Source organism: Schistocerca nitens, chromosome 5 (assembly GCF_023898315.1).
Source record: "Schistocerca nitens isolate TAMUIC-IGC-003100 chromosome 5, iqSchNite1.1, whole genome shotgun sequence".
Classification (NCBI taxonomy): domain Eukaryota; kingdom Metazoa; phylum Arthropoda; class Insecta; order Orthoptera; family Acrididae; genus Schistocerca; species Schistocerca nitens.
This window is the reverse complement of record NC_064618.1, coordinates 147,068,406-147,094,086: the sequence shown is the minus strand read 5'-3', so window position 1 is coordinate 147,094,086 and position 25,681 is coordinate 147,068,406. Positions and strand designations below refer to the sequence as shown.

At 42.2% G+C, this 25,681-nt stretch overlaps 1 protein-coding gene across 2 annotated transcripts in view; it reads left to right on the top strand.

Annotated features, from left to right (window-relative positions):
• The window catches only part of LOC126259668 (ES1 protein homolog, mitochondrial-like), a 78,714-nt gene that overhangs the window by 36,209 nt on the left and 16,824 nt on the right, over window positions 1-25,681 (top strand). For both annotated transcript variants that reach the window (XM_049956610.1, XM_049956611.1), the window contains exons 5-6: window positions 6,331-6,494; window positions 6,784-6,860. In XM_049956610.1, coding sequence (XP_049812567.1) covers window positions 6,331-6,494; window positions 6,784-6,860 — 241 coding nt within the window. The remainder of the gene's footprint in view (window positions 1-6,330; window positions 6,495-6,783; window positions 6,861-25,681) is intronic.

Genomic DNA, 25,681 nt, shown 5'->3' with positions numbered 1-25,681 from the left:
AGAAAGTTTATTTTCTTCAAATTGAGAATAGGTTCAAGGATTTGGCAGAAAACAGAAATTAGGAATATTGATCTAAAACTTTGGGAATCTGTGGTTTTACCCTTCTTATATACTGGAGTCACCTGTGCTTTTTTCCAATCACTCAGGATTTTGTGCTAGGCAAGAGATTCAGGATAACAGCAGGCTAGGTAAGAGGCCAAAGCCGTGGAGTACTCTTCGTAATATCAAACTGGGATTCCATCCGGACCTGCCGATTTATTTGCTTTCAACTCTTTCAGTTGTTTCTCTATGCTAGGGACACTTATTACTATATCGTCCGTATGAGAGTCTGTCCAATGGTCAAATGATGGTATGTTTGTATGATTCTCCCATGTGAACAATTTCTTGAACGTAAAATTTAATACTTTTGGCACTCATTTAAATCTAATACTTTGACATTTGTTTTGCTGTCTTCAACTGCCACACGAGATTGGTCAACAATTGACTGAATGGAATCCTTAGACCCATATAGCAATTTTACGTAACACCGAATTTTCTCAGGTTCTCTGCCAAATCTTTTCGTAAGGTGTGACTATGCTTCATGCGTAGATCTTTAGATAGATGCACGAATCTCTACTAAACTTTGCTTGTCATTATTTGTGCATTCCCTTTTGACCAGAGAGGACAACAACCTGTGCTTCCTCAGCATCCTTTGAATTTCATTATTAAACCGTAGTGGGTCTTTTTCTTCCTGTGTCCACTTCCTAGACACACAACTCGCCAGACCACGATTTACAATCTGCTTCAGATTTGCTCACAATTCCTGTCATCCATCATACTGGAACTGATTGACTGCTGATCCACTTTCTAAGCGAGATGCTAATAACTGATTATCTGCTCTGTCTAGCAGAAACACTCTCCAAGCCTTCTTGTCTGATCATAGTTGCTACGACATCACAATTGCTAATACCGGTTCCTATACTGACATTGTTGATAAGGTCTGGCCTATTTGTAGCTGAGGTGAGATTAAACCTCTTAAAACACAATACCACTACATGGTAATTTGTCTGATCTCGGTCTTTGTAGTCCCAGGGGGTATGATAGACAGGTGGCAATAGCATATTCTTAGATTCCTTACTTAATTATGGTGACTGAGATTTTCTAAGAAAACTTTATCAGGATTGCAGGCCTCTATTCACAAAAATTGCTAGTCTGGATCAGAAAAACCTGCCACCATTGAGAGCTATTCTGTTTAGTATATGTTAAATATCTCCTGTCAGTCCTATTTGGTATCGGTTCTCCACACTTGAGCAACATTCTAATATGGGTTGCCCAAAAGTTTGGTTCACAATTTCCTAGTAGACTATAGTTCAATCCTTTTATCTTGGCGGTTCGCGCATGCCCACCCAGGCGCGGGAGATTGCTGCGTTGCCAGTTGTACGCGCTAAGAGAAGCAGCACCATAGTATAGTTCGCAAACTTACATTTAGGGGGAAGTACGCAGTTTATGAAGTAAAGCCACCACAGCCGCACCCTTTTGCTGCTACAGAGACGTGCTCGCCGCATTCCGCGATGTGCATGATTTTGTTATCATTGCATTGCTCGCCTGTGCAGACACATGGTGTTTCGACTGCTTTGACACACTTTATCATTCGATTTCATAAAAACTATTTGGCCCAAAAAATTTGATTTTTACACATCTTCTTTACTGATACCTTCCCCCATAAATGACTTAATTTTGTTTTGATGTTCAACGCAGTTATTGTGCAGCATTAGATGTAGTAAACCGTTGCATGAAGTTTTGAAGAGTTTGCATATGGTCGAGTTTAGTTGCCACTAGAAATTTCAAAAAATTACTTTCAAACGAATAAAATTCATGAAGTAAGACACTTACAATATTGTTTTTAAATAAAGAAAATATTAAGCACCGAACAAGGTTTGAACTCGGCACCTTTCGTTTAGGAGCCATATACTTTAACCATTACACTAACGCAGCTCTTCATTCAATGCATCTCCTGGAGGACTTTAAAATATCGCGCAAAATACCGACAAACACTGTTGGTATGACTATGAATTACTCACGTTTTGTCGAAATACAATAGGAAATAACAATTACCGCTGTTCTTTATTGCGAAAAGCAGTTAGTGAGAATGATACAAACACCTTTCCTTGCTATCGCCTGAATTAGGAGGCTTATTGCTTGTTTGGTTTAATTAATTAATAGAATATGAAGCAGTTGGTATAAAGAATGCTTTTTCCAAACTTTCTATAAAAGAAAGTCTGCTATCAAGACATTGCTTTTGTTCAGTTACTTTATTTATGACTGAACGTTTCTAAAACGGAAGACACTCGTCCGTGCTCAGCACTGCAGTCGAGCTCTGGCAACGTCGTTCTCTGTTCATTGGCTGACTGTGTTTTGTGATGTCAGATGCGCAGAACGAACCTAAACTCGACCACTGTCATAAATGACATGCACTTTAGCTAGATTCCAAATAACCTAAGTCTGTCACGTGCTTTACCTAAAGGTGAGTACAAATGACTTACTTGTTTGCACATGTGTCCATCACAGCCAACTACCACCACTGAAAAGAAATTAACATGATAAACCATTTTTTGAAATAAATCATCTCAACTGAAATGATTGCATTGGTATTGGTACAGGTGGGGCCAAGACAATGACTGGTAAAACAGTAGGAATAGTGTCACTAATAAAAAATAAAATACCAAACTGTAGTTCCAGCCATAGATAAGCACTTGAGCAATAAAGATGATTCTGCCAAATCTAAATGTGTTCTTAATGAAGCTGTAAAAAAAATCAGTTACGTTAATTCTTGCCCTCCTCAGTGCTGATTATTTTTGTTATTGTGTGAAGATTATGGGAGCAGGCATAAAGCATGTCTGCTCTACACAGCTTAGATGTTTGTCTTGAGGTAACACTTTAACAAGACAGTTTAAACCAAGAGTTGAATTAAAATTTTTTATGATTGAATTTCTTTTAATGTAGAAGACTATGTGAACAATGTGGCTTGGTTGCTTAGACTAGCTTTTTCACATATATATATTTGGAAAAATAACTGTAGATAAAAAATGAAGAAACCGCAGAAAGGTGGCAATGTAAGGAGATGGGGACTGGATAAACTGTCTAAACCACAGGTTGTACAGAGTTTCAGGGAGAGCATAAGGGAACAATTGACAGGAATGGGGGAAAGAAATACAGTAGAAGAAGAATGGGTAGCTTTGAGGGATGAAGCAGTGAAGGCAGCAGAGGATCAAGTAGATAAAAAGACGAGGTCTAGTAGAAATCCTTGGGTAACAGAAGAAATATTGAATTTAAATGATGAAAGGAGAAAAAATAAAAATGCAGTAAATGAGGCAGGCAAAAAGGAATACAAACGTCTCAAAAATGAGATTGACAGGAAGTGCAAACTGGCTAAACAAGGATGGCTAGAGGACAAATGTAAGGATGTAGAGGTGTATATCACTAGGAGTAAGATAGATACTGCCTACAGGAAAATTAAATAGACCTTTGGAGAAAAGAGAACCACTCGTATGAATATCAAGAGCTCAGATGGAAACCCAGTTCTAAGCAAAGAAGGGAAAGCAGAAAGGTAGGAGGAGTATATAGAGGGTCTATACAAGGGCCATATACTTGAGGGCAATATTATGGGAATGGAAGAAGATGTAGATGAAGATGAAATGGGAGATACGATACTGCGTGAAGAGTTTGACAGAGCACTGATAGACTTAAGTCGAAACAAGGCGACGGGAGTAGACAACATTCCATTGGAACTACTGACAGCCTTGGGAGAGCCAGTCCTGACAAAACTCTACCATCTGGTGAGTAAAATGTATGAGACAGGCGAAATACCCTCAGACTTCAAGAAGAATATAATAATTCCAATCCCAAAGAAAGCAGGTGTTGATAGATGTGAAAAATACCGAACTATCAGTTTAATAAGTCACGGCTGCAAAATACTAACGCAAATTCTTTAGAGACGAATGGAAAAACTGGTAGAAGCCGACCTCGGGGAAGATCAGTTAGGATTCCGTAGAAATGTTGGAACACGTGAGGCAATACTGGCCCTAAGGCTTATCTTAGAAGCTACATTAAGAAAAGGCAAACCTACGTTTCTAGCATTTGTAGACTTAGAGAAAGCTTTTGACAATGTTGACTGGAATAATCTCTTTCAAATTCTGAAGGTGGCAGGGGTAAAATACAGGGAGCGAAATGCTATTTACAATTTGTACAGAAACCAGATGTCAGTTACAAGAGCCGAGGGACATGAAAGGAAGCGGTGGTTGGGAAGGGAGTGAGACAGGGTTGTAGCCTCTCTCCAATGTTATTCAATCTGTATATTGAGCAAGCAGTAAAGGGAACAAAAGAAAAATTTGGAGTAGGTATTAAAATCCATGGAGAAGAAATAAAAACTTTGAGGTTCGCCGATGGGATTGTAATTCTGTGAGAGACAGCAAAGGACTTGGAAGAGCAGTCGAATGGAATGGACAGTGTCTTGAAAGGAGGATATAAGATGAACATCAAGAAAAGCAAAACGAGGATAATGGAATGTAGTCGAATTAAGTCGGGTGGTGCTGTGGGAATTAGATTAGGAAATGAGACACTTAAAGTAGTAAAGGAGTTTTGCTATTTGGGGAGCAAAATAACTGATGATGGTCGAAGTAGAGAGGATATAAAATGTAGACTGGCAATGGCAAGGAAAGCGTTTTTGAATAAGAGGAATTTGTTAACATCAAGTATAGATTTGAGTGTCAGGAAGTAGTTTCTGAAAGTATTTGTATGGAGTGTAGCCATGTATGGAAGTGAAACATGGACGATAAATAGTTTGGACAAGAAGAGAATAGAAGCTTTCGAAATGTGGTGCTACAGATGAATGCTGAAGATTAGATGGGTAGGTCACATAACTAATGAGGAGGTATTGAATAGAATTGGGAGAAGAGAAGTTTGTGGCACAACTTGACTAGAAGAAGGGATCGGTTGGTAGGACATGTTCTGAGGCATCAAGGGATCACCAATTTAGTATAGGAGGGTAGTGTGGAGGGTAAAAATCGTAGAGGGAGACCAAGAGATGAATACACTAAGCAGATTTGGAAGGATGTAGGCTGCAGTAGGTACTGGGAGATGAAGCAGCTTGCCCAGCATAGAGTAGCATGGAGAGCTGCATCAAACCAGTCTCAGGACTGAAGACCACAACAACCACAACATTTGGAAAAATTAATGAGGTAAATCTATCTTTAATAGGAATAAACAGCAGTTTTCAATACTAATAACAAATTAACAACCTTAACAAAATTAATTTTTTGGATCGTTTGTGTTGGCAAGAGAGAACTAGAAAACTTTTTAACACTGAAAGGTTGATGGGTGAGACAGCAGAAATACTAAATGAAATATTTGAATAATTGGTCCAGTGTCTCTGTGATCTGTACACAACTTTTGAGACATGTTTTCTTGAAGATCAGAATACAAAACTGAAAATGAAGGCATGGGTTCAGAACCATTTTGTGTCAAATTCACAGAAATCAGAAAATATGTCAAACTTATCAATAATTTGTAGAAATAGCATCAGATTCAAGCATGGGATCATTGTTAAAAACAATATCACTTGATGATTTCTGGTACAGGATTTGTGGTGAATGTTCACAATTTGTCACACAGGCTGTGACTGTTCTTCTACTGTTTCCAACAACATCTTGCTTGAAACAGGATTCTCAGCATGTGCATCTGCAAAACAAAATGACGCAGTAGACAGGATGGTGAACCTTACATGTATCTTCACCTCTCTTCTTTCGAGCCTGACATTAAACAATTGGTTAAAAAATAAAAAAAATGAATCTTAGCTCTTCTCATTAAAGAAAAGCAATTTTATCAATCTACAGTGAAATCAGTACATTGTTATTTTGTGTATTGTGTAGTTTTGTATATTGTTGTAGATGTCAGTAGGGTATAATGTGTTATGAACATAAAACTAGGTTTTGTTTATTTCAGGGATCTGTAACATACTAAGTGTTCCAAAAGGGTTCCACCTCTAAAAAAGATTGATTATGTCTGCTCTGCATAGTTGATATTAATACCTGATTTCACAGTAGCAAGTCACAAGGAAGCAGTTTGATGTTCACTCTGTTATTTATTTGTGTATTTTATTCCTTCTCATGCTGTGTGTTAGCAGTTATGTTTGAATTTTTCATGTGCTCAGTCTTGTGTATCTGTGCCATCATAATGGGAGTGTTTGCAACACAGTTCACATGTTTCTTTTAATGTTCATTGTTTTGTAAATTTTCTAGAGGTGAGTTCAATTTTAGTGCAGTGTTATAAATCGGTTCTTCACTTCTTACCCAGATGTGATTTTGCTGTGAAAGGAGCAGATTGCAGTGTAAATCCAGATGTGGCAAGAGTACTTCAGGATTTCCACAAGGCAAAGAAGCCAATTGCTTTGTGCTGCATAGCTCCTGTCCTTGCTGCAAAAGTTCTGAAAGGTGTTACAGTAACATTAGGAAAACAAGGTAAGTGCCCCATTTTCCAAAATTTGCATATGTTAATTCCATTTAACTTGTTACAGATCATCATTTTATTTATGTATTTTTATGCCAATGAAGCCCTGTGAAGAAGCAAGTGTGTTCGATTTGCTAGTGTGCATTTAAACTTTTAGCTGCAAAACATTGTGCCATACCTTCACAGTTTTCTTTTCAGTCGATACGCTGATAAAACTGCAATGTTATGAAACAGTTGCGGGTTGCTTAGAATCATCAGTACTAATTGTGAATGTTTGCCTCTCTTATTTTCTGTGATCAGATGACGGCAAGGGCAGCTGGCCACATGCTGGAGCAATTGATGCTGCAAAGGCAATGGGTGCCAATATCGAATTTAAGGTATGTAATTTCATGATGATGATTTTGTGAGCGAAGTTGAGGTTATTATCCATGTGATCTGAGGAATATAGCTCTTAACTTTAGTATATAGTCCTCTATGAGCATGTCTTTCTTAAAATTTGCAGTATGTATTTTGATGTATCAGTAAAGTGTCATTGTTTTTGTTTGAGGCTTGAGATAAACACATGTTGTGAAAAATGTTGTGGAGATTGTTGGTCTTGCTTTTAACTCTAAACATGTAAGATGTCCTTCGAGGAAGTGTTAATATATTTGCCATTGGCATTAGTAGTATAACATCCACAGTAAGGAGTTCCATGCAGTGATCATTATTTGTGGGATTCCAGTGGCTGAATGTGCCTGCAGGATTTACTTATGGAGCCAACTAAACATCTAGTGTTTGGTTCAAAGTTACATGCTGTCTCAAGAACACTGGGACAGATATGACATGTGTACTGAGAGAGTTTTCATCTGCCCTGACAAAGTGCAGTTCAATGTATAGTTGTACCCAGTCAGAACACCCAGAACAGCCTTTTTCACCATTGAAGGTTGGAGAATAATGTATCACTCTGTTGGGCATTGGAGCTTATGGGATTCCATGGAAACAAATTAGTGGATGTGACAGCCAAGGAAAGTGTTCAGAAAATCCCCTGGCTCTGTCCCTTACACGATCACTCATGTCTGTTAAGATACATAAAAATCCATTTGGAGGGAGCAAAGTGGTTGGAAGTGACAAAATTAATGATGACTGGTAAAGTCAATTACTTGATCATGTCATACCTACTTTGAAACATGAAATAGTCTCTCTCAATCATCTGTTGATGAGATAAAGTTGGATAATGCTTAGCTTCTTGTTCTGGTGAGAGGACACTCCATTGTGCTGTGGTAGGGTGTACAGACCGCAGTAAGCTACAATTCAGCTGATAGTGTTCTCTTTTCAGAGAAGAGGGCAGAGAAGAGTTATTACGTGCAGGTCTTATTATCTGCAGAACTGACCTATAGTTTTGGAGACAATGAGATGAATATGGTACAAATTTTAAGGTTCTCTGCAATGCGCAACCTGTTCTTTAAATCACCGAAGATTAATTTCTCAGTTTCTCCCAGTGTATGTGTTGAGCGAACAGTCCGCAGGTTACTGCTGGTTCATAGTGCCAAACCGCCACAATATTTCAGTGATTGGTCTCCATCATCAGATGCACTGATGAAACGACCTCTTTAATGTCCCCTGAGTCTTTCTGTAGGTGGTCCACAACTGAGGACATGTATCTACACTTGTGGCGGCAAAGCCCAGTGATGTGCCCCATTTGTAGTGGCATTGGTGTAGTTGTTCCGTGTGTCATGGCCAATGGAAAGTTGTTTGCTTAGTATCTTCTTAATTAGACTCAATGCTGGTTTCCAGGCCTTGTTGAGATTATAGATGCTGTAATGATGCTGTCCCAGTATTTCTAAGTTTTTGCTAGAATCCTGGTATATTCGTATTCCATTGCATGAGTCTCGGACAAATACTGCTCTGCAACTACTGACTTGTTGAGACACATTACTCAAGTATGCTACTGGTATCTCAGAATCAATCTGAGATGGTGTACACTGTTTGTTCAATGTCTTGCCACATTGGCACTTAATCTGATATACCCCAGCCCTCTGTAAACCAAGATCATCTTTGACATTCTTAAATACTGCCCTTGTTTTATTGGCTAGGCCAAAGGCAGTTGTTACTGGTGGTTTTTCAGTATGCACCCAATTTTTCCCAATAGTGTGCCAGAGTACGGTAGAAAAGCAGTGGCTGACTCGTTCTGTGCTTTCATCCATCTCCACAGGTTGTGCTGTAGCAGAGAGGTGCAGAGAGTTCCTAATGTACCCTGTCAAGTAACTAATTCCAAGGTGTTCCAATTTCTGGGATTTCTCAACCTTCCTAGGGTACTTCGCGATTTTGCCTTTGTGTACACTGATGGCTCATGGACTAACTGTGGTGTTGGGTGTGCCTTCATAATTGATTCCGACACTTTTCGGTATCGGCTTCCGGATCACTGTTCAGTATTTACAGCAGATCTCGTTGCCCTGTATCAGACCATGCAGTACATCCAGTGACACAGGGTTTTAAATTGTGTCATTTGCTCCGAATCTCTCAGTTCCCTTCAGAGCCTGTGTGCTGTACACTGTCCATACCTTAACCCAATGGGTCCAGGAAAGCTTTCACTTGCTCACTCTGGATGGAGTCACTGTGATATTTGTATGGGTCCCTGGTCACGCTGGTCTGATGGGCAATGAGGCCGCTGATGCCAAGGCTGCAGTCCTTGAACCTTAGCACGTTAGTTCTTTCATTCCCTCAGATGATCTGTGTTGCCCTCCATCAGCAGGTGGCATCACTTTGGCATCACCACTGGTTTTTCCTTCATGGGAACAAGTTCTGCAGAAATAAATCTCTCCCAGTGGCTTGGCCGACCCCCTCTCGGCCTTCTCGCCGCAAGATCATTGTAGCTAGGTTGCGTATTAGATACTGTCTTTTTAGCCATCACTGTTTGTTAAGTGGTGATCTCCCACGACTTTGTGCTAATGGCCCTCAACCGTTGATAGTTCGCCATTTTGTGATGGAATGCCTTTATTTAACCAATTATGGTCTCATTTATGTTTGCCGTCTGAGTTATTGGCCAGTTTAGCGAATGACACTTGGGCTGTTAACCACATTTTACTTTTTATCCTTTGTAGCAATATGGTGAAGAACATTTATTCTTTAGTTCAGGATGTCCATTGTCTCTATGGAGTATTTTATTGTCCTTCCTCCATGTCCATGTTTATAGCTCTCTTTCCTTCTGTCGATTGGGCTTAATGTGTAGTCATTTTTAACTCCTTTTTCATCTTCGTGTTCGGCGGTTCTGACATGGATGCGTATCACCCTAGTTGTCTTGTGCCCTAAAAAAAAAAAAAAAATAATAAATAAATAAAATCCTGGGGTAGATTCTCTGCATGTAAGATGATGCTTTCTTTGTGTAGTAGAGCTTTTAGTATCCCATTCTCTGCACAGCCTGGTGGCATCTGTCTCTTGAGAGTGTAGGTCACTGTGCATTTTCTTCCAAAGAACACCATGGCCCGGGGTGCTGTCAGCTCCTGTCCTGGCCATAATGTCAAGGAACGGTAGTCTCCCTTCTACCCCTGTCTCCATAGTTATTTGGTGTTAGAATGAATGGAATTCAGATACGCAAAAAAGTCGTGGAGTTTGTCCCTTCCGTGCAGGGAAATCCCAACTGGCAGCCCATTCTTGACTATAGTTGCAAATTTATATATGGAGCAGTTTTTCCTTGAAGCCCTGACATCATCCAAATGGAAACCCACTTGTTTTTTTTCCATTATGTGGACACATTCATCAGCTTACCTCATTAAAGGGACAAACTTCATTACTTCCTCACACATCTTAATTCCATTCATTTCAACATAAAACTAACTATGGAGACTCAGACAGAAGGAAGACAGCCATTCCCTGTGCCCCCAGGAGATCAGCTCATCAGCACACTTGCTGATGGGACATAACTGATTGCCGAAGCATTGTGCCTGTCAGACACTATGAATCAGCAGTAACCCTTGGATTGTTCGATCTACCAAGAACTAGATTATAATGAATTTTTTGGGTACTATATCTTGGAGAGAAGAGAGCTTTCTTGTGGAGTGTGCAGGGATTAGACTGCCAACAGACCCAGCATCGGGAGGCTGTAGGGCAGGAAGATGAGGAAGGGGGAGGGGGAAGTGGACAGAGGAAGAGAGAAGCTCCAGGCCCCAATTTGCAGCTGAGTTAGCCCGTTCTAACCATAACCTATGTTAGATTCCTTGAATAAAACACTATGGCCAGTTCTTGGAAAAAGTCAGTCACACCTGTCTACAAGAAGGGTAGTGGAAGTGATCCACAGAATTACCATCCAGTATCCTTGACATCAATTTGTTGCAGGATTTTAGAACACGTTCTGAGCTCAAGCACAATGAGATATCTTGAGCATAGTGACTTCCTCAGTGCCAGCCAGGATTGATTTTGAAAACATCGATAATGTGAAACCCAACTTGCACTTTTCTTACATGACATACTGAATGCTTTGGATCAAGTCAACCAGGTGTTTCTTGATTTCTGAAAAGCATTCGACTCAGTAACGCACCTATGCTTATCGTCAAAAGAACATTCATATGGGGTATCAAGTGAAATTTGTGACTGGATTGAGGACTTTTTGGTAGGGAGGACACAGCATGTTATCTTGAATGGAGAGTCATGGTCAGATGTAGAAGTGACTTGGGTTTGCCCCAGGGAAGTGTGGTGGGATCCTTACTATTCATGTTGTACATTAATGACCTTGCAGACTACACTAATCATCAAATCAGGCTTTTTGCAGATAATGCAAATGTCTGTAATGATTTACTATGTGAGGGAAGCTGATAAATATTTAGTCAGATCTTGATAGGATTTCAACATGGTGCAGAGATTGGCAACTTGCTCTAAATGTTCAGAAATGTAAAATTTTGCACTTCACAAAATGAAAAAACGTAGTGAGTATATCATCAGAGAGTTGCTGTTGGGATTGGCCAACTCATACAAATACCTAGGTGTAACACTTTGTAGGGGAATGAAATGGAATGATCACATAAGCTCACTCAAGGGTAAGCAGGTGGTACACTTTGGCTTATTGGTAGAATACTGGAGAAGTGCAATCATTCTACAAAAGAGATTGCTTACAAATCACTCGTGTGACTGGTCCTAGAATATTGCTCAAGTGTGTCGAGCCTGCACCAGCTAGGAGTAAAAGAGGATGTTGAACTCATACAGAGAAAGGCAGCGTGAATGGTCAGAGATTTGTTTACTCCATGAGAGTGTGTCACATAGATACCGAAGGAAATGAACTGGCAGTCTCTTGAAGACAGACGTAAACTATCCTGAGAAAGTCTTTGAACAATGTTTCAAGAACTGGCTTTAAGTGGTTACTCCAGGGATGTACTACAGCCCCCTAAGTATCACTCACATGTGGATCATGAGGATAACATTAGAATAATTACCTCCCCCCCCCCCCCCCCCCCACACACACACACAGAGGCATTAAATCAATCATTCTTCCCACGCTCCATATGTGAATGGTATGGGAAGAAACCTTAATAACTGGTACCCTCTGCCATGCACCTCATGGTGGTTTTCAGAATATAAATGTAGATGTAGGGAAGATGGGCAGGTGCATAGGCAGAGGGCGGCACACAAAGTGGTGGGAAATGAGAATAGGGAGGTGGTTCTAGGATAGAAGGGGATGGAAACTGTTGGGTGGAGGGTATGGGGTTTTTATGTTAAAATAGATTGATGCCTGAATAATTTTTGGAGTGGAGAATGCATTGTAAGGATAAGTCCTATCTGCACAGTCCAGAAAAGCTGGTGGTCAATGGGAGGATCCATATGGCTTGGGTAGTGAAGCAGTCATTGAAATTAAGCATGTTATATTCAGTTGCATGTTGTGCTGTAGGGCTGTCTACTTTGCTCTTGGCCACCATTGTCAGTGGCCATTCATCCTGGTGAACAGCTGGTTGCTAGTCACATCAATATAAAAAGCTGTACAATGAGTGCAGCAGAGCTGGTAAATGACATGGCTGCTTTTACAGGTGGTCTGGCCTCTGATGGGGGTATGATAAGCATACTGCAGGACTGGGATAGGAAAGGCTGGGTGGGTGGATTGGGCAGGTCTTGCACCTGGGTCTTCCACAGGGATATGATCATTGCGACCAATGTTTGGGATTGGGAGTGTCATAGGGATGGACTAGGGTGTTGTGGAGGTTGGTTGGGTGACAGAAGACCACGTATGGGTAGGACATTGGGCAGGAGGTCCCTCATTTCATGGCATGATACATAACAAAGCCCTGGTGAAGAATGTGGTTCAGTTGTTCCAGTCCAGGGTGGTATTGGAAGAAAGAAGGGGCACTCCTGTGTGGTGGGTTCTTGGGGGTGTTGAAAGGATAGGGAGTGTGAGGAGAAATGGCACAAGGCATCTGTTTGTGGAATAGGTCTGGGGATAGTGTCCCAGTGAAGGATTAAGTGAGACCCTTAGCATACTGGGCAAGGAAGTTCTTGTCACTGGAGATACACCATCACCTCCTGGCCTCTCCCCAGGGGGTCCGCAACTCTTTTGTGGATACATGCGTAGCGAGCACGGGACCCCGAGCTAATGTGGCCCTCCTTCCTTTCCGGGCTGCATACCTTCCTTTTCCGCATCCTTCACTATCCCCCATCTTCGCCCCCCCTCCCCTCACCTCCAGCTCTTTCCTTCCCTTTCTCCCCCTCTGGGAGTATGTTTTGTGCCTACGTCCGGAGACGGACGCTCGAAAATGTAACACATTCTTCGCTTTCTCTGCTTGCACGTCTTCATCCTTCCTTTGTCCTTCTCTTTTCCTTACCTCTTTTCCTTACCCTTTTCTCCGCTGTGGCGTTTGAGACCTCTCTTCTTTCCTTTCCCTTTCTTTGTTTTTCCCTTCCTCTTTTTTCCTCCCTGTGCGTGTCTGAAGACCGACCCACGCATTTTCATGCATAGCCGGTGATGGGGTAACGCGTAATTCCCCGCCCCGGGTAGACAGGTAGGACACGTACGTACCCCCTGGTAACGGCCAGACCCAGGGAGGGGTGATTACCCGAGCTGATACCTTCCGAAAGTGCCGATTGGTCCCTCCGTCCGTTTCTCGGGAGGTGTGAACAATCACCTAAGGCGGGAGTGCCCTCAGAGAGGGCCCCCACAAGGGAGGAGCGCGCCATCGGAGACGCCGGTAATCATGGGGGATTCTTCCGCAATGGTTTCCTCACCTTCCACTATGTCTACTCACAAGCGTAAGTTCACTGAGTCTCAGCCGCAGACAGTTCTTCCATCGTTGCCACAGTTCCTTGTTGTTTCTCGGTCTGACGTAGGTCACGACTTCTTTAAGGTCAACCCTTTTGTTATTCAGAAAGGTGTCGACGCAATTGCAGGTCCTGTAAAGTCTTGTTCCTGATTAAGAAATGGCACCTTGTTGTTAGAAACAGTCAGTGCCCTCCAGGCACAAAAATTGCTGCGTACTTCACTGCTCCACACCTTCCCTGTCCGGGTGGAAGCGCACCGCACTTTAAATTCCTCACGTGGAGTCGTTTATACACGCTCCCTCGACGGATTGTCCGACGAGGAAATTCAACACTACCTGTCTGACCAGGGCGTAACGGCTGTTCATAGTCATGAAAAGGGTTGACACGAACATCGTTCCAGCCCGTACTGTCTTCTTGACATTTGACAGAGTTCAACTCCCATCAAACGTAAAAGCGAGCTATGAGATAATTTCCGTTCGCCCTTACATCCCAAACCCTGCGCGTTGCTATTGGTGTCAGTGGTTCAGTCATACCAGCCAGTCCTGTTCCAACCCAGCCAAATGTGTTACGTGTGGCAAGGATGCCCATGAGGGTGCTTGTCCACCTCCATCCCCTCGTTGCCTCAACTGTATGGGTGACCACGCTGCCTCCTCTAGAGATTGCCCCATTTTTAAAGACGAAAAGCTCATTCAGGAAATCAGAGTGAAGGAAAAGGTATTGACCTTTGCTGCTCGAAAATTATTCGCCAGTCGAAAGCCCACTGTGCCTCAGACAGGAAAATACAGCACTGTCCGTGCCTCTCCTCGGCCAACAAAGGAGGCGGCCATGCAGACTTGTGATCTCACCTTTAGTGACATGATCGTCAGATCGGCCAGGGCAAAGATCGCCTGTTCAACCTCCACACTTTCGCCTGCTAACTCAATGGCTCACCCTTCATCGGGTTCTGCTAAATCTCGATCCCAAAAGTCAGACACCCGGACTTCCAAAAAAGAGCATACTCGTGAAGATTTTTTATGTACCCCAACTTCACAACCATCGGTTCCTCCTGCATCTAAACATCATGTTTCCAAGAAGGCTAATAAGAAACCCAGTTCCTCTCCTTCTCCGCCACGGCGTGTCTCATCTACAGCACCACCTGCCGGTAACCGCCCTCGGCCGTCTTCTGTGTCGCCGAGGCGCACTTCTGGCGGCCGATCAACCGGTCGATCACTGGTGGCAGGAGCTGCTCCTGAACAACCTATGGATCAGGAGCTTCTGCCTTCGGCTGAGTGCCGTTCCACGCTGTCGGTCGCAAGCTCTGAGCAGTCGTTGAGTTGACGGCAACCTTGATCACATTCTTCCATTTTCTGTCCACCCTATGTCCATTATCCATTGGAATTCGAGCCGATCGGGATGAATTGACAAACCTCTTACGATCCTACTCGCCGGTCATCTTCTGTCTTCAGGAAACAAAGCTGTGTCCCCACGACCGCTTTGTTTTCCCCCATTTTCAGTCAGTACGATTTGATCTCCCCTCTGTTGAAGGCACTCCAGCACATGGAGGACTCATGATTCTTCTCCATAATACTCTCCATTATCACCCAATCCCCTTAAACACTTCCTTCCAAACAGTCGCTGTCCGTCTTTCCCTTTCTGGATACACCTTCTCTCTTTGTACTGTATACATTCCATCGTCCACACCAATGGCACGAGCTGATCTCCTTCATCTTCTTGGTTAGCTTCCACCCCCCTATTTGCTGGTTGGGGACTTCAATGCCCACCCCCCACTTTGGGGATCTCCACATCCTTGTCCGCGTGGCTCACTATTGCTAGACGTCTTCCATCAAACGGATCTTGTTTGCCTCAACACTGGGGACCCTACATTTTTGTCTGCCTCCATGAGAAATTTCTCTCATTTGGACCTTTCGGTCGGTACTGTTCCGCTAGCTCGGCGCTTCGAATGGTTGGCCCTTGATGATACACCCTCGAGTGACCACTTTCCATGTGTCCTTAGGCTGCAGCCTCAACTGCCATATATGCGCCCGCGACGCTGGAAGTTTGCCCAAGCCGATTGGACACTTTTTTCGTCTCTAGCGAAATTCGATGACCGTCACTTTCCTAGCATCGACGATGAAGTCACACATATTACAGACGTTATTCTTACAGCTGTGGAACGTTCAATACCACGCACCTCCGAATTGCCCCGGCGCCCCCCAGTTTCTTGGTGGAACGAGGCATGCCGTGACGCAATACGTGAGCGGCGACGTGCTCTTCGCGTTTTCCGCCACCATCCTACTTCGGCCAACTGTATCCGCTATAAGCAGTTCCGTGCGCGATGCCGTCGCGTCATTCGCGATAGCAAGAAGGCAAGCTGGAACTTCTTTACTAGCTCATTTAACACCTTCACCCCCTCCTCGGAAGTTTGGAGTCGGATTCGACTGTTTCTCCCCGGTCTCTGGGCTCACTGTCACGCATGATACGTTAGTGGACCCCGTCGCAATTTCTAACTCACTGGGTCAACACTTTGCTGAGATTTCGAGCTCTTCAAATTACTCGCCAGCGTTTCTCCCGAAGAAACGTGCAGCGGAAGTGCAACCTCTTTCTTTCTCCGCTCAAAATCGCGAAAGCTACAATACTGTTTTCTCCATGCGGGAACTCCAACGTGCACTCTCTTCTTCTCGCTCCTCCGCCCCGGGACGGGATGGTATCCACATCCAAATGTTGCTGCATTTATCATACCATAGTCTGCGTTACCTCCCTCGCCTTTATAATCGAATTTGGACCGACAGTACTTTTCCCAGATGATGGCGGGAAGCTATCGTCGTTCCTGTTCCGAAACCTGGAAAGGACAAACATCTCCCCTCTAGCTATCGCCCCATTTCTCTCATGATTAGTGTATGTAAGGTTTTGGAGCGTATGGTGAATTGCCGTGTAGCTTGGTGGCTGGAGTCCCGCAGTCTCTTAACACCTGCCCAATGCGGTTTCCGAAAGTATCGTTCTGCAGTTGACCATCTTGTTGCTCTCTCCACTTATATCATGAACAATTTTCTCCCGAAACGCCAGAGAGTAGCAATATTTTTGATCTGGAGAGAGCATACGATACCTGTTGGAGGACAGGCATCCTCTGCACACTGTTCTCTTGGGGCTTTCGCAGACGGTTGCCCCTTTTTCTTCGCAAATTTATGGCAGAGCGCACATTTAAAGTGCGGGTGAACACTAATCTCTCCCGTACTTTCTCCCAAGAAAACGGGGTACCCCAGGGCTCCGTGCTAAGTGTTGTATTGTTTGCCATTGCCATAAATCCAATTATGGATTGTCTCCTTCCTAATGTCTCGGGCTCCTTCTTTGTGGACGATTTTGCGATCTACTACAGCTCTCAACGGACCAGCCTTCTTGAACGACGTCTTCAAGGCTGTCTCGATCGCCTCCACTCTTGGAGCATCGAAACAGGCTTCCGCTTTTCTCCCAGTAAGACCGTTTGTGTTAATTTTTGGCGTCGTACGGAGTTTCTTCCACCTTCCTTACATCTAGGGCCTGTCAACCTTCCGTTTTTGGACGTCGCTAAATTCTTGGGTCTTATGTTTGACAGAAAACTGTGCTGGTCCTCCCATGTTTCCTATCTTTCGGCTCGCTGTCTACGATCCCTCAACACTCTCCGTGTCCTGAATGGTACCTCCTGGGGAGCGGACCGAGTGGTCTTTCTCCGCCTCTATCGCGCCTTAGTGCGATCGAAATTGGACTATGGCAGCATAGTTTACTCCTCTGCTCGGCAGTCTGTTCTTCGGCGTCTCGACTCTATCCACCACCGTGGATTACGTTTAGTGTCTGGAGCTTTTTACACCAGCCCTGTGGAAAGCCTTTATGCTGAGACTGCTGAACCTCCACTGTCCAGTCGGCGAGCTGTCCTTCTAAGTCGTTACGCTAGCCATTTGTCTTCCATGCCTGCTAATCCGGCCCTTGACATTTTTTCGACACCTCCTTGGATTTAGGGTATGCAGGCCGCCCTTCCTCCCTACTACCACCGGGAGTCCGCTTCTGTCAACTGCTCCATTCTCTTTCCTTCCGCTTTCCTAAAACTTTCTTGACAAATTGGGGTACAGCACCGCCTTGGCTCCGTCCCCGTACCTGCCTGCTCCGTGACCTTTGTCAGTTTCCCAAGGATGGTACCCCTTGACTTGTTTATCATCGGGCATTTTCTGCTCTATGTCCACAAATGAAGGAAGCCACATTTATTTACACTGATGGCTCAAAAACATCATTTGGTGTAGGGAGTGCCTATATTGTTGGCGACACCCCAAATCGATTTCGGCTTCCCGACCAGTGTTCGGTTTATACTGCGGAGCTTTACGCTGTTCTCCAGGCTGTCCAATACATCCGTCACCATCAGCGGATACAGTATGTTATCTGTTCAGATTTTCTCAGCTCTCTCCTCAGTCTCCAAGCTCTCTACATTGTACACCCTCTGGTCCACTGGATTCAGGACTGCCTACACTTGCTCCACTTGGGGGGCATCTCGGTGGCGTTCATCTTGATCCCAGGACACGTTGGTATCTGTGGAAATGAGGCGGCCGATATAGCGGCCAAGGCTGCAGTCTCTCTTCTTCGGCCAGCTATTCGCACGATTCCCTTCGCCGATCTACGGAGTGTTTTATGTCGTCGTGTCATTCTTTTATGGCATGCACAATGGTTGACACTTCCCCATAATAAATTGCGGGACGTGAAAGCTCTTCCCTGTGCTTGGACCTCTTCCTCCCGAACGCGTCGTCAGGAGGAGGTAATTTTAACTACACTCCGGATAGGGCACTATCTTTTTAGCCACCTGTAACGCTACCGCCCTTTAACGGACGTGCGTTAGCTATATAAAGCCTGTACTGTAATAAGTTCACGGGCTTCACCTTATAAACAAGGATTTTAGTACATAAATTGACCGCGTGTACCTAATAGAAGCAAAATCGGACTTGTAATCAGTAAATAACTACAGTGATGCATCAAGCAAATGTATAGTATAATTGCGCGTTCGCATGGACAAGAAGTACACACAGTAGATGCTACCGTTAATTAATAATTCGGTCGCCAGCCTACTTAGGCAATGAGTGAGTTTTTCCTTGTACAATTGGGTGCATGTACAAGCATAGTAACCTGTAGTAATGATTTGTTATATGGCAAAGTTTGGAACCAGAAAAATCCACTGAACTAAAGCTTTCTCTTTTTGTACTAATTTGGATGAGCTAAATTCACACAACACCACACTGCAATGATTACTACGAACTGTATTTAGTATATTGATCAGACTGAAATCGGGCATAGATTGCCCTAGGATAAGCAGTTTTGAAAGCACACATACAATGTCACTATTAAAATTGGAAAACAACACTAATACACTTAGGATTAATATAGAACTTGACTTTACTGGTCAAATCTGATCAACACATTTCAAGGTTTGAAAGAATGAACAAGAAAAAGGGGGGGGGGCCTGAAACTGTTATGGTCGTTATACTGAAACTGTTAATTACTAAAAGGTCAAATTGACACTCAAATTTCTCAATCAATGGATAACTAATCTTTTGTTTTACTTCTGAATAATTTAACTGTCATTAGTTCTGTCTCAAGTTAATTAAATAGCATCGATAACTCAATTCAAAAGACTATCTTTCAGTTTATTTATACTTCTACCAACATTTGCAATAGTTCACAGAACTATTGCATTTCTTTATAGCAAAAGTTTGATTGCTGATAATTCTCATTTGCACTAATTATAAACTTTCAGTTCAGGATACTCGGGTTGCACAATACGAGGTAAGGATCCTGTCTAGGTCAGTGATCAGGATAAGTCATGGCTAAAGCAATGCTGGTAAAACTCACGTTATTATTACACAATTAGAAACAGTTTCGACACTGGTCCACACATTTACACTTCTAAAGATGAAATAAAGGTTTGACCTGTGCAAGTCGGTGCGGCGGTTGGCGGGCAGCGAGATAGCGGGCAGCACGGCACACATACAAGCGCGGCTAAGGCTCACGCTACATAGGCACTTTCCATCTTCTTAGCGTCGTAATCTTTCCAATATTGTGCCTCAGAATATAGCCATGCCAGGTAGTCGTCGGAATCGGTGTACCCGAGGCTCACTGTAATCCACTTTTCCTAGGTAGCCTCCTCGGTACAGTACTTGTTCCTCAGATCAATTTACCACTCCGACTCTTACTGACTCTCGCCTCCGACTGACTGCTGTGCCCGTTGCGCCAAACCGCGCCCAGTGTGCGTTTTCCCGCGCTCGCCTGCCTCCACCTTTTCCCGCTCCCCTACAGGTAGGGTATTCACCACAGGTTTTCTATTACACATATTCTAATGCATTACCTACGTATGGACCAAGTGTTTAAATTACAATTTCCACATTTTACAATAATTTTAACATTAAGTACACTTTCTTTTGATTATCACATTCTCTGAAATCTAACATAAATAATAATATTCATTACAAAAGTTACTCGCAGTTTCTTTAACATCACTATACGAGCCGAAAAAGAAGTTCAAAACCCTGCCAACATTAACTTATCTAAATTCATAGAGGAAAAAATTATTATAGATACAGTTGTCGTTACACATGCCCCTGTTTCCAGTAATTTTCACAACGTGTAAATTTAATGGGAACACTAAATATTACATTTATACAGTTGTTCTGAATCCTTTTACGTAAATGTCCAAAATTTTATACCACCTACTTCCTTTCACTCACATTATATAGGTCTATATTTTTTTAACATACCAAAAACATTTACTTGTCATTTACTCAAGTGCCTTTTGCACAGTCCAACTTATCATCATAACATTACTAAAATAGTAATTTAATTATTTTTCCTAAATTTATCAAAGAAATAATTTAAAATTATGGAATACAAACATTTAATTACAAAACAATTGCATATTTTGTACACACTATAAAATAATTTGTCGCTGCTTGTTTTGAATAGCAGTCCATTTCCTTACTTGCTAAACAAAGTACACACACACATATTGAAAAAATTTAAATACACTTATTTGCTGCCTATTATGCGGATTTGGGCAGTCCTTTTCACTTCATATTGTCACTTCTTCTGGATCATATTTACAATTTTCCATCGACTATTTATCTGCCCTCATTAGTATTTGGCAGTCCTTCATATCATGGTTCATACACTGCCCATTTTCCTTTTTGACAGTCCCATCTTTTATCTGGCTTATAGCCTTTATCCTTTCTCCATACATTTTTACAGTTACGGTACAAGTGGTAATCTGAAACTTACATAACTACATTAGCACACTTTCAAGGGTATACAGACATTTACAAAGATTAGTTACTTTTAGAATAACTTGGGTTCAGCATAAGATACAGCACATTTATTGCCAGTCGTTTTCTGATTATTCTTATATCACTCATTTCTAGGAACATACAGTTTCAGGTCCACAATATTTCTTACACCTAAAGGTCTTTTGGATTTTGGGTAGATCAGGTAGTAAGCATTGTCGTGTGGAACATTCTGTATTATATATGGTCCATTATAAATATATTTAAATTTTGAAATTTCATGGTTTAGTTCACTAGACTTTTCGTGGGTTTTTAAAAGAACATAATCTCCAATTTTAAATTTTGAAACTTTTAAATTTTTATTGTGTCTTTTAGATCTAGCTTCAGCTTTTTGCTTTGCCCTTTTTATCACCAATTCTTTCTTTTGATCCAACCCCAAACTTGTACAAGGTGGAAACTCTAGTTTTTCTTCAATTAAACTTTTACTACTTCTGTCTAACAAAATTTCTTCCGGTGGAAATCCTGTAGTTTCATGATGTAATGTATTCATGACATTCTCAAAATCCGATATAAATCTGCCCCAGACTCTAAATTAACAAAACAATAATTCACTTTCAGGTAACACTGAAATAAAGTAATAATAAAGTCATGCATAATACTAATAATATATACAAATACAGTATCCTGCCCCCAGTCTCTTTATTAACAAGGTAGTCATTTAGGGTTCATAAAACAGTCACTTAAGTCTGGCGGTTTTTTAGGCCTCCTATTTTCTACATCTTTCACTAATTCATTCAAATCTTGCCAACGTTTCGTTTCATCAGGCGACTTTTTAAGTTTTGGAATTTCAAAGTCTTTAGCAAGGTACAACATTCCCTGTTCTACCATCATTTTATCAGGTGGTTCTTTCTGCTCCTGTAATTCGCACTCCTTCAAAACATTTATTAAGGCGTGCCCCAGTATAGAATCATCTGGAGGTTCCTGCAAATTATGCCCCTGTTTTACATTACTAAATAATTCATTCGGTTTTGGCCCAGTTCTACTTTCTGTATCTTTCTTTGGAAAAATGTCACTAATTTTCTCATACCCTCTTTCAGTAAAAGTATATTCACTTTCGTTTACACCTGCAAATTCATCGTCACTAGAGTCATCATTACTCTCTTCCTCACCATCAAATTCACTTAAGTACGCTACTTTTGAACAATAGGGAACGTTAGTATATTCATTTTCGTCTGTATTTGCGTACCTTTCATCATCTGAACTATCGTCGGAATCCGACCATTCCGGATCGCTTTCAGGTTCTAACATAAAAGCTTTTCTGAGACAGGCACTAAGTTCCTCCTCTGTATTGTCGTCAGGCTTGGATTTCAATTCAATTTCCTCTTTTGGCAATACGGCTTCATCCTCAGCTTTATTCACATCCACTGTGACTTCATATTCGGTGTAATCCTCGTGGACTTGGATTACTTTCAGGTAATCATCTGCCCCTTCTCCGCGGTGCCTCCCGGTAGCAGCTTGTACTATTGGCGGACTGTTAGCAGAAGTTATTTCTTCGTCAATGCTGAGGATTTCATCCTCCAAATCCTTCCCATTCTTAATCTGCCTCTTATTGACGGCACGCGTACTTTGCGCGGCGCTATTTATTCTCTCCTCTTCCAATTCGGGCCACGTCACCTTATCGACGTCCCTACTATCTCCTTTTCCACTAACTAATTTCTTTGACTCATATTCCTTCTTAAAATCCTCCCACTCACATTGCTTCAGGCCCTTGTACAGATCATCGATCAGCACACGCCAATCAGTTACTTCTGCTAATTCATCATCGCCTTTTATCTCATTGCAAACACTGCTAACCGCACCTCTCTGTGTATTCACAGTTTCCTTTATCGTTTCCTTTGCCACGGAATTATCACTCGTAAATTTTTCATTAGCTCTGACGGCTATGTTCGTATCTACTGCTGCCGTATTTCCAGCGGCTTCTTTCCTAACAGATGTTTTGCTAGGCTGGGCCGTTGCCCTCTGATGCTCCACTCGCCTGTTAACCTGTAGCGTTCTGTGCGGCAGAAATGACTCATTCTGGCTCGCAGCTGACGCTTGTTTCGCCACCACACGCCGCAGCGTTCCATTCCTGTCCCTAGCCTGTCTCATTACATTACGGTCGGTCCAGTATCTTTTTTCAAATCGGGGCCGGTATGTATTGTCCGCTTCCGTTTGGCCCGCAACGTTCGCGGAAATTAGTTTCCCGCGTCGTTGTTACTTTGCGCGGTATACCCTCTACCGCGACCTGAATAATTTCCTCTTCCTCTACCTCTGCCTCTACCTCTTTGTATCATTTTAACGCGAAATCCTTCGCCGTCATTTCGTTCGTCATTATTACGATTATTATGATGACCAAAATTTTGATAATTGGCACGACTTTCGCGCCAATGGTCTTCGTCTTCGACCCTTTCTAGAAATGCTTGGAAGCTACGATGATTGCTTCCTACATACCTCTTTGAATCCTCCGGAAGCTTTTTATATAGCTCCCAGATAATTTCCGAATCTGATCTTCGGCCTCTCAAATGCGTCAGTTTCCTGTACCAATACTCGCAGAAATCTTTCAAAGAATTCCTGCCCCTATTATCATGCTGTTTAGCCATAATGAACTCTCGCCATAAATGGTCCTGCTTTTGTTCAGACCAATATTCTTCCGTAAATCTTTGCCTAAATTCTTCGAACGTCATTCGTTCGGTGTCCAAATTAATTCCCCAGCGCTTAGCGTCACCTGCTAAGGCGCTAATTACAACGTTTATCTTTTCCTGATTAGACAAGTGTTCAGGAAATATTCTCTCGCAATTTTTGATGAAATCTAACGGATGCCACCCGTTATGTTTCTTGGCTGGATCGAAGCGTTCCTCGCCTTCTAACAGCTTCGTAATCGGTGTGCCATTACAGACAACACCAGGCCTATCTTTAATTTTGCTCTCCAGATCGAAAATTCTGCCTTGAATTTTCGTAGTATTTTGTTCACAGTTTTGAACACATCGGGTTACTTTTTTATCTAAATCCCTTTCAGTTTCTAAAACTACTTTTTCCAACCGTGATATCCCGTGTTGACATTCGTTTACGATCTCAGTTTTAAGACCGAAAACTTTTTCATCTACCTTAGTTTCAACCAGAGGTTCTACTTTCTCTTGGATGTTGAGAATTTCAACATCGAATCTACTATTAATGTTTCCAATTTCCTCCTGCATAGTATCCATATTCTTGTTAATGGTATCAATTTCAAATTTCAGAGTATTTACCACAGAACTTAAATTATCCACTTTCAGTTCTACTTGTTCTATTTGTTTACTAATTTTAATTCCCTGTCCTTCGACCTGTGCTTTAATTTGATCCACCTGTGTTTTAAGCTGTTCATTCTGTGTTTTGAGCTGACGTCCCTGTGTTTTGAGTTGCTCGTCAACGTGTGTTTTAAGCTGATTAACCTGATTGCCGACTTGTTTTTGAAGTTGCTCATTTTGTGTTTTGAGTTGTTCGTCAACGTGTGTTTTAAGCTGCTCGTTCTGTATTTTGAGCTGCTCACTCTGTCCTGCGATTTGTTTGGTTAATTGTTCAAATAAGTCGTTCATACTTAAAATTTTTATACTGTTTTGTTCTACGGAATCCGTGTGTTCCGGTTCTACTTCAGAAGTTTCTTTCGGTTCTTTTTTTATCTGTGGTGAATCAAACATGTCAGTGGATTCGTTGACGTACCCACTATCATCTACAAAGTCACCCTCTACTTCCTGTTTTGTCCCTTGCTGTGTTCGATACGATCTCGACATTTCAATCTGCTCGTTGACGTGTTCATGGTACTGTATGTATGCTAATTGTCTTCCGCTAACGCCATCTGTTATCTGGCCGCGTAAACTCCTGCTACTGCCAGTCGCATTCTCCATTTCGCTTGGCGCATCTACCCTGCCTACATTTCTATCCATACTAAATACCAACTACACCACACTATTATACTTGACGCTCACTGCAGTTTATTTTACTGAACGTTATTGCTATTCGTGCCACTGGACATCCACTGTTCGATCTTTACATTAATTTGTAATCGACTACAACTGGATGTCCTGTCACGGTCGCCATATGTAACGCTACCGCCCTTTAACGGACGTGCGTTAGCTATATAAAGCCTGTACTGTAATAAGTTCACGGGCTTCACCTTATAAACAAGGATTTTAGTACATAAATTGACCGCGTGTACCTAATAGAAGCAAAATCGGACTTGTAATCAGTAAATAACTACAGTGATGCATCAAGCAAATGTATAGTATAATTGCGCGTTCGCATGGACAAGAAGTACACACAGTAGATGCTACCGTTAATTAATAATTCGGTCGCCAGCCTACTTAGGCAATGAGTGAGTTTTTCCTTGTACAATTGGGTGCATGTACAAGCATAGTAACCTGTAGTAATGATTTGTTATATGGCAAAGTTTGGAACCAGAAAAATCCACTGAACTAAAGCTTTCTCTTTTTGTACTAATTTGGACGAGCTAAATTCACACAACACCACACTGCAATGATTACTACGAACTGTATTTAGTATATTGATCAGACTGAAATCGGGCATAGATTGCCCTAGGATAAGCAGTTTTGAAAGCACACATACAATGTCACTATTAAAATTGGAAAACAACACTAATACACTTAGGATTAATATAGAACTTGACTTTACTGGTCAAATCTGATCAACAC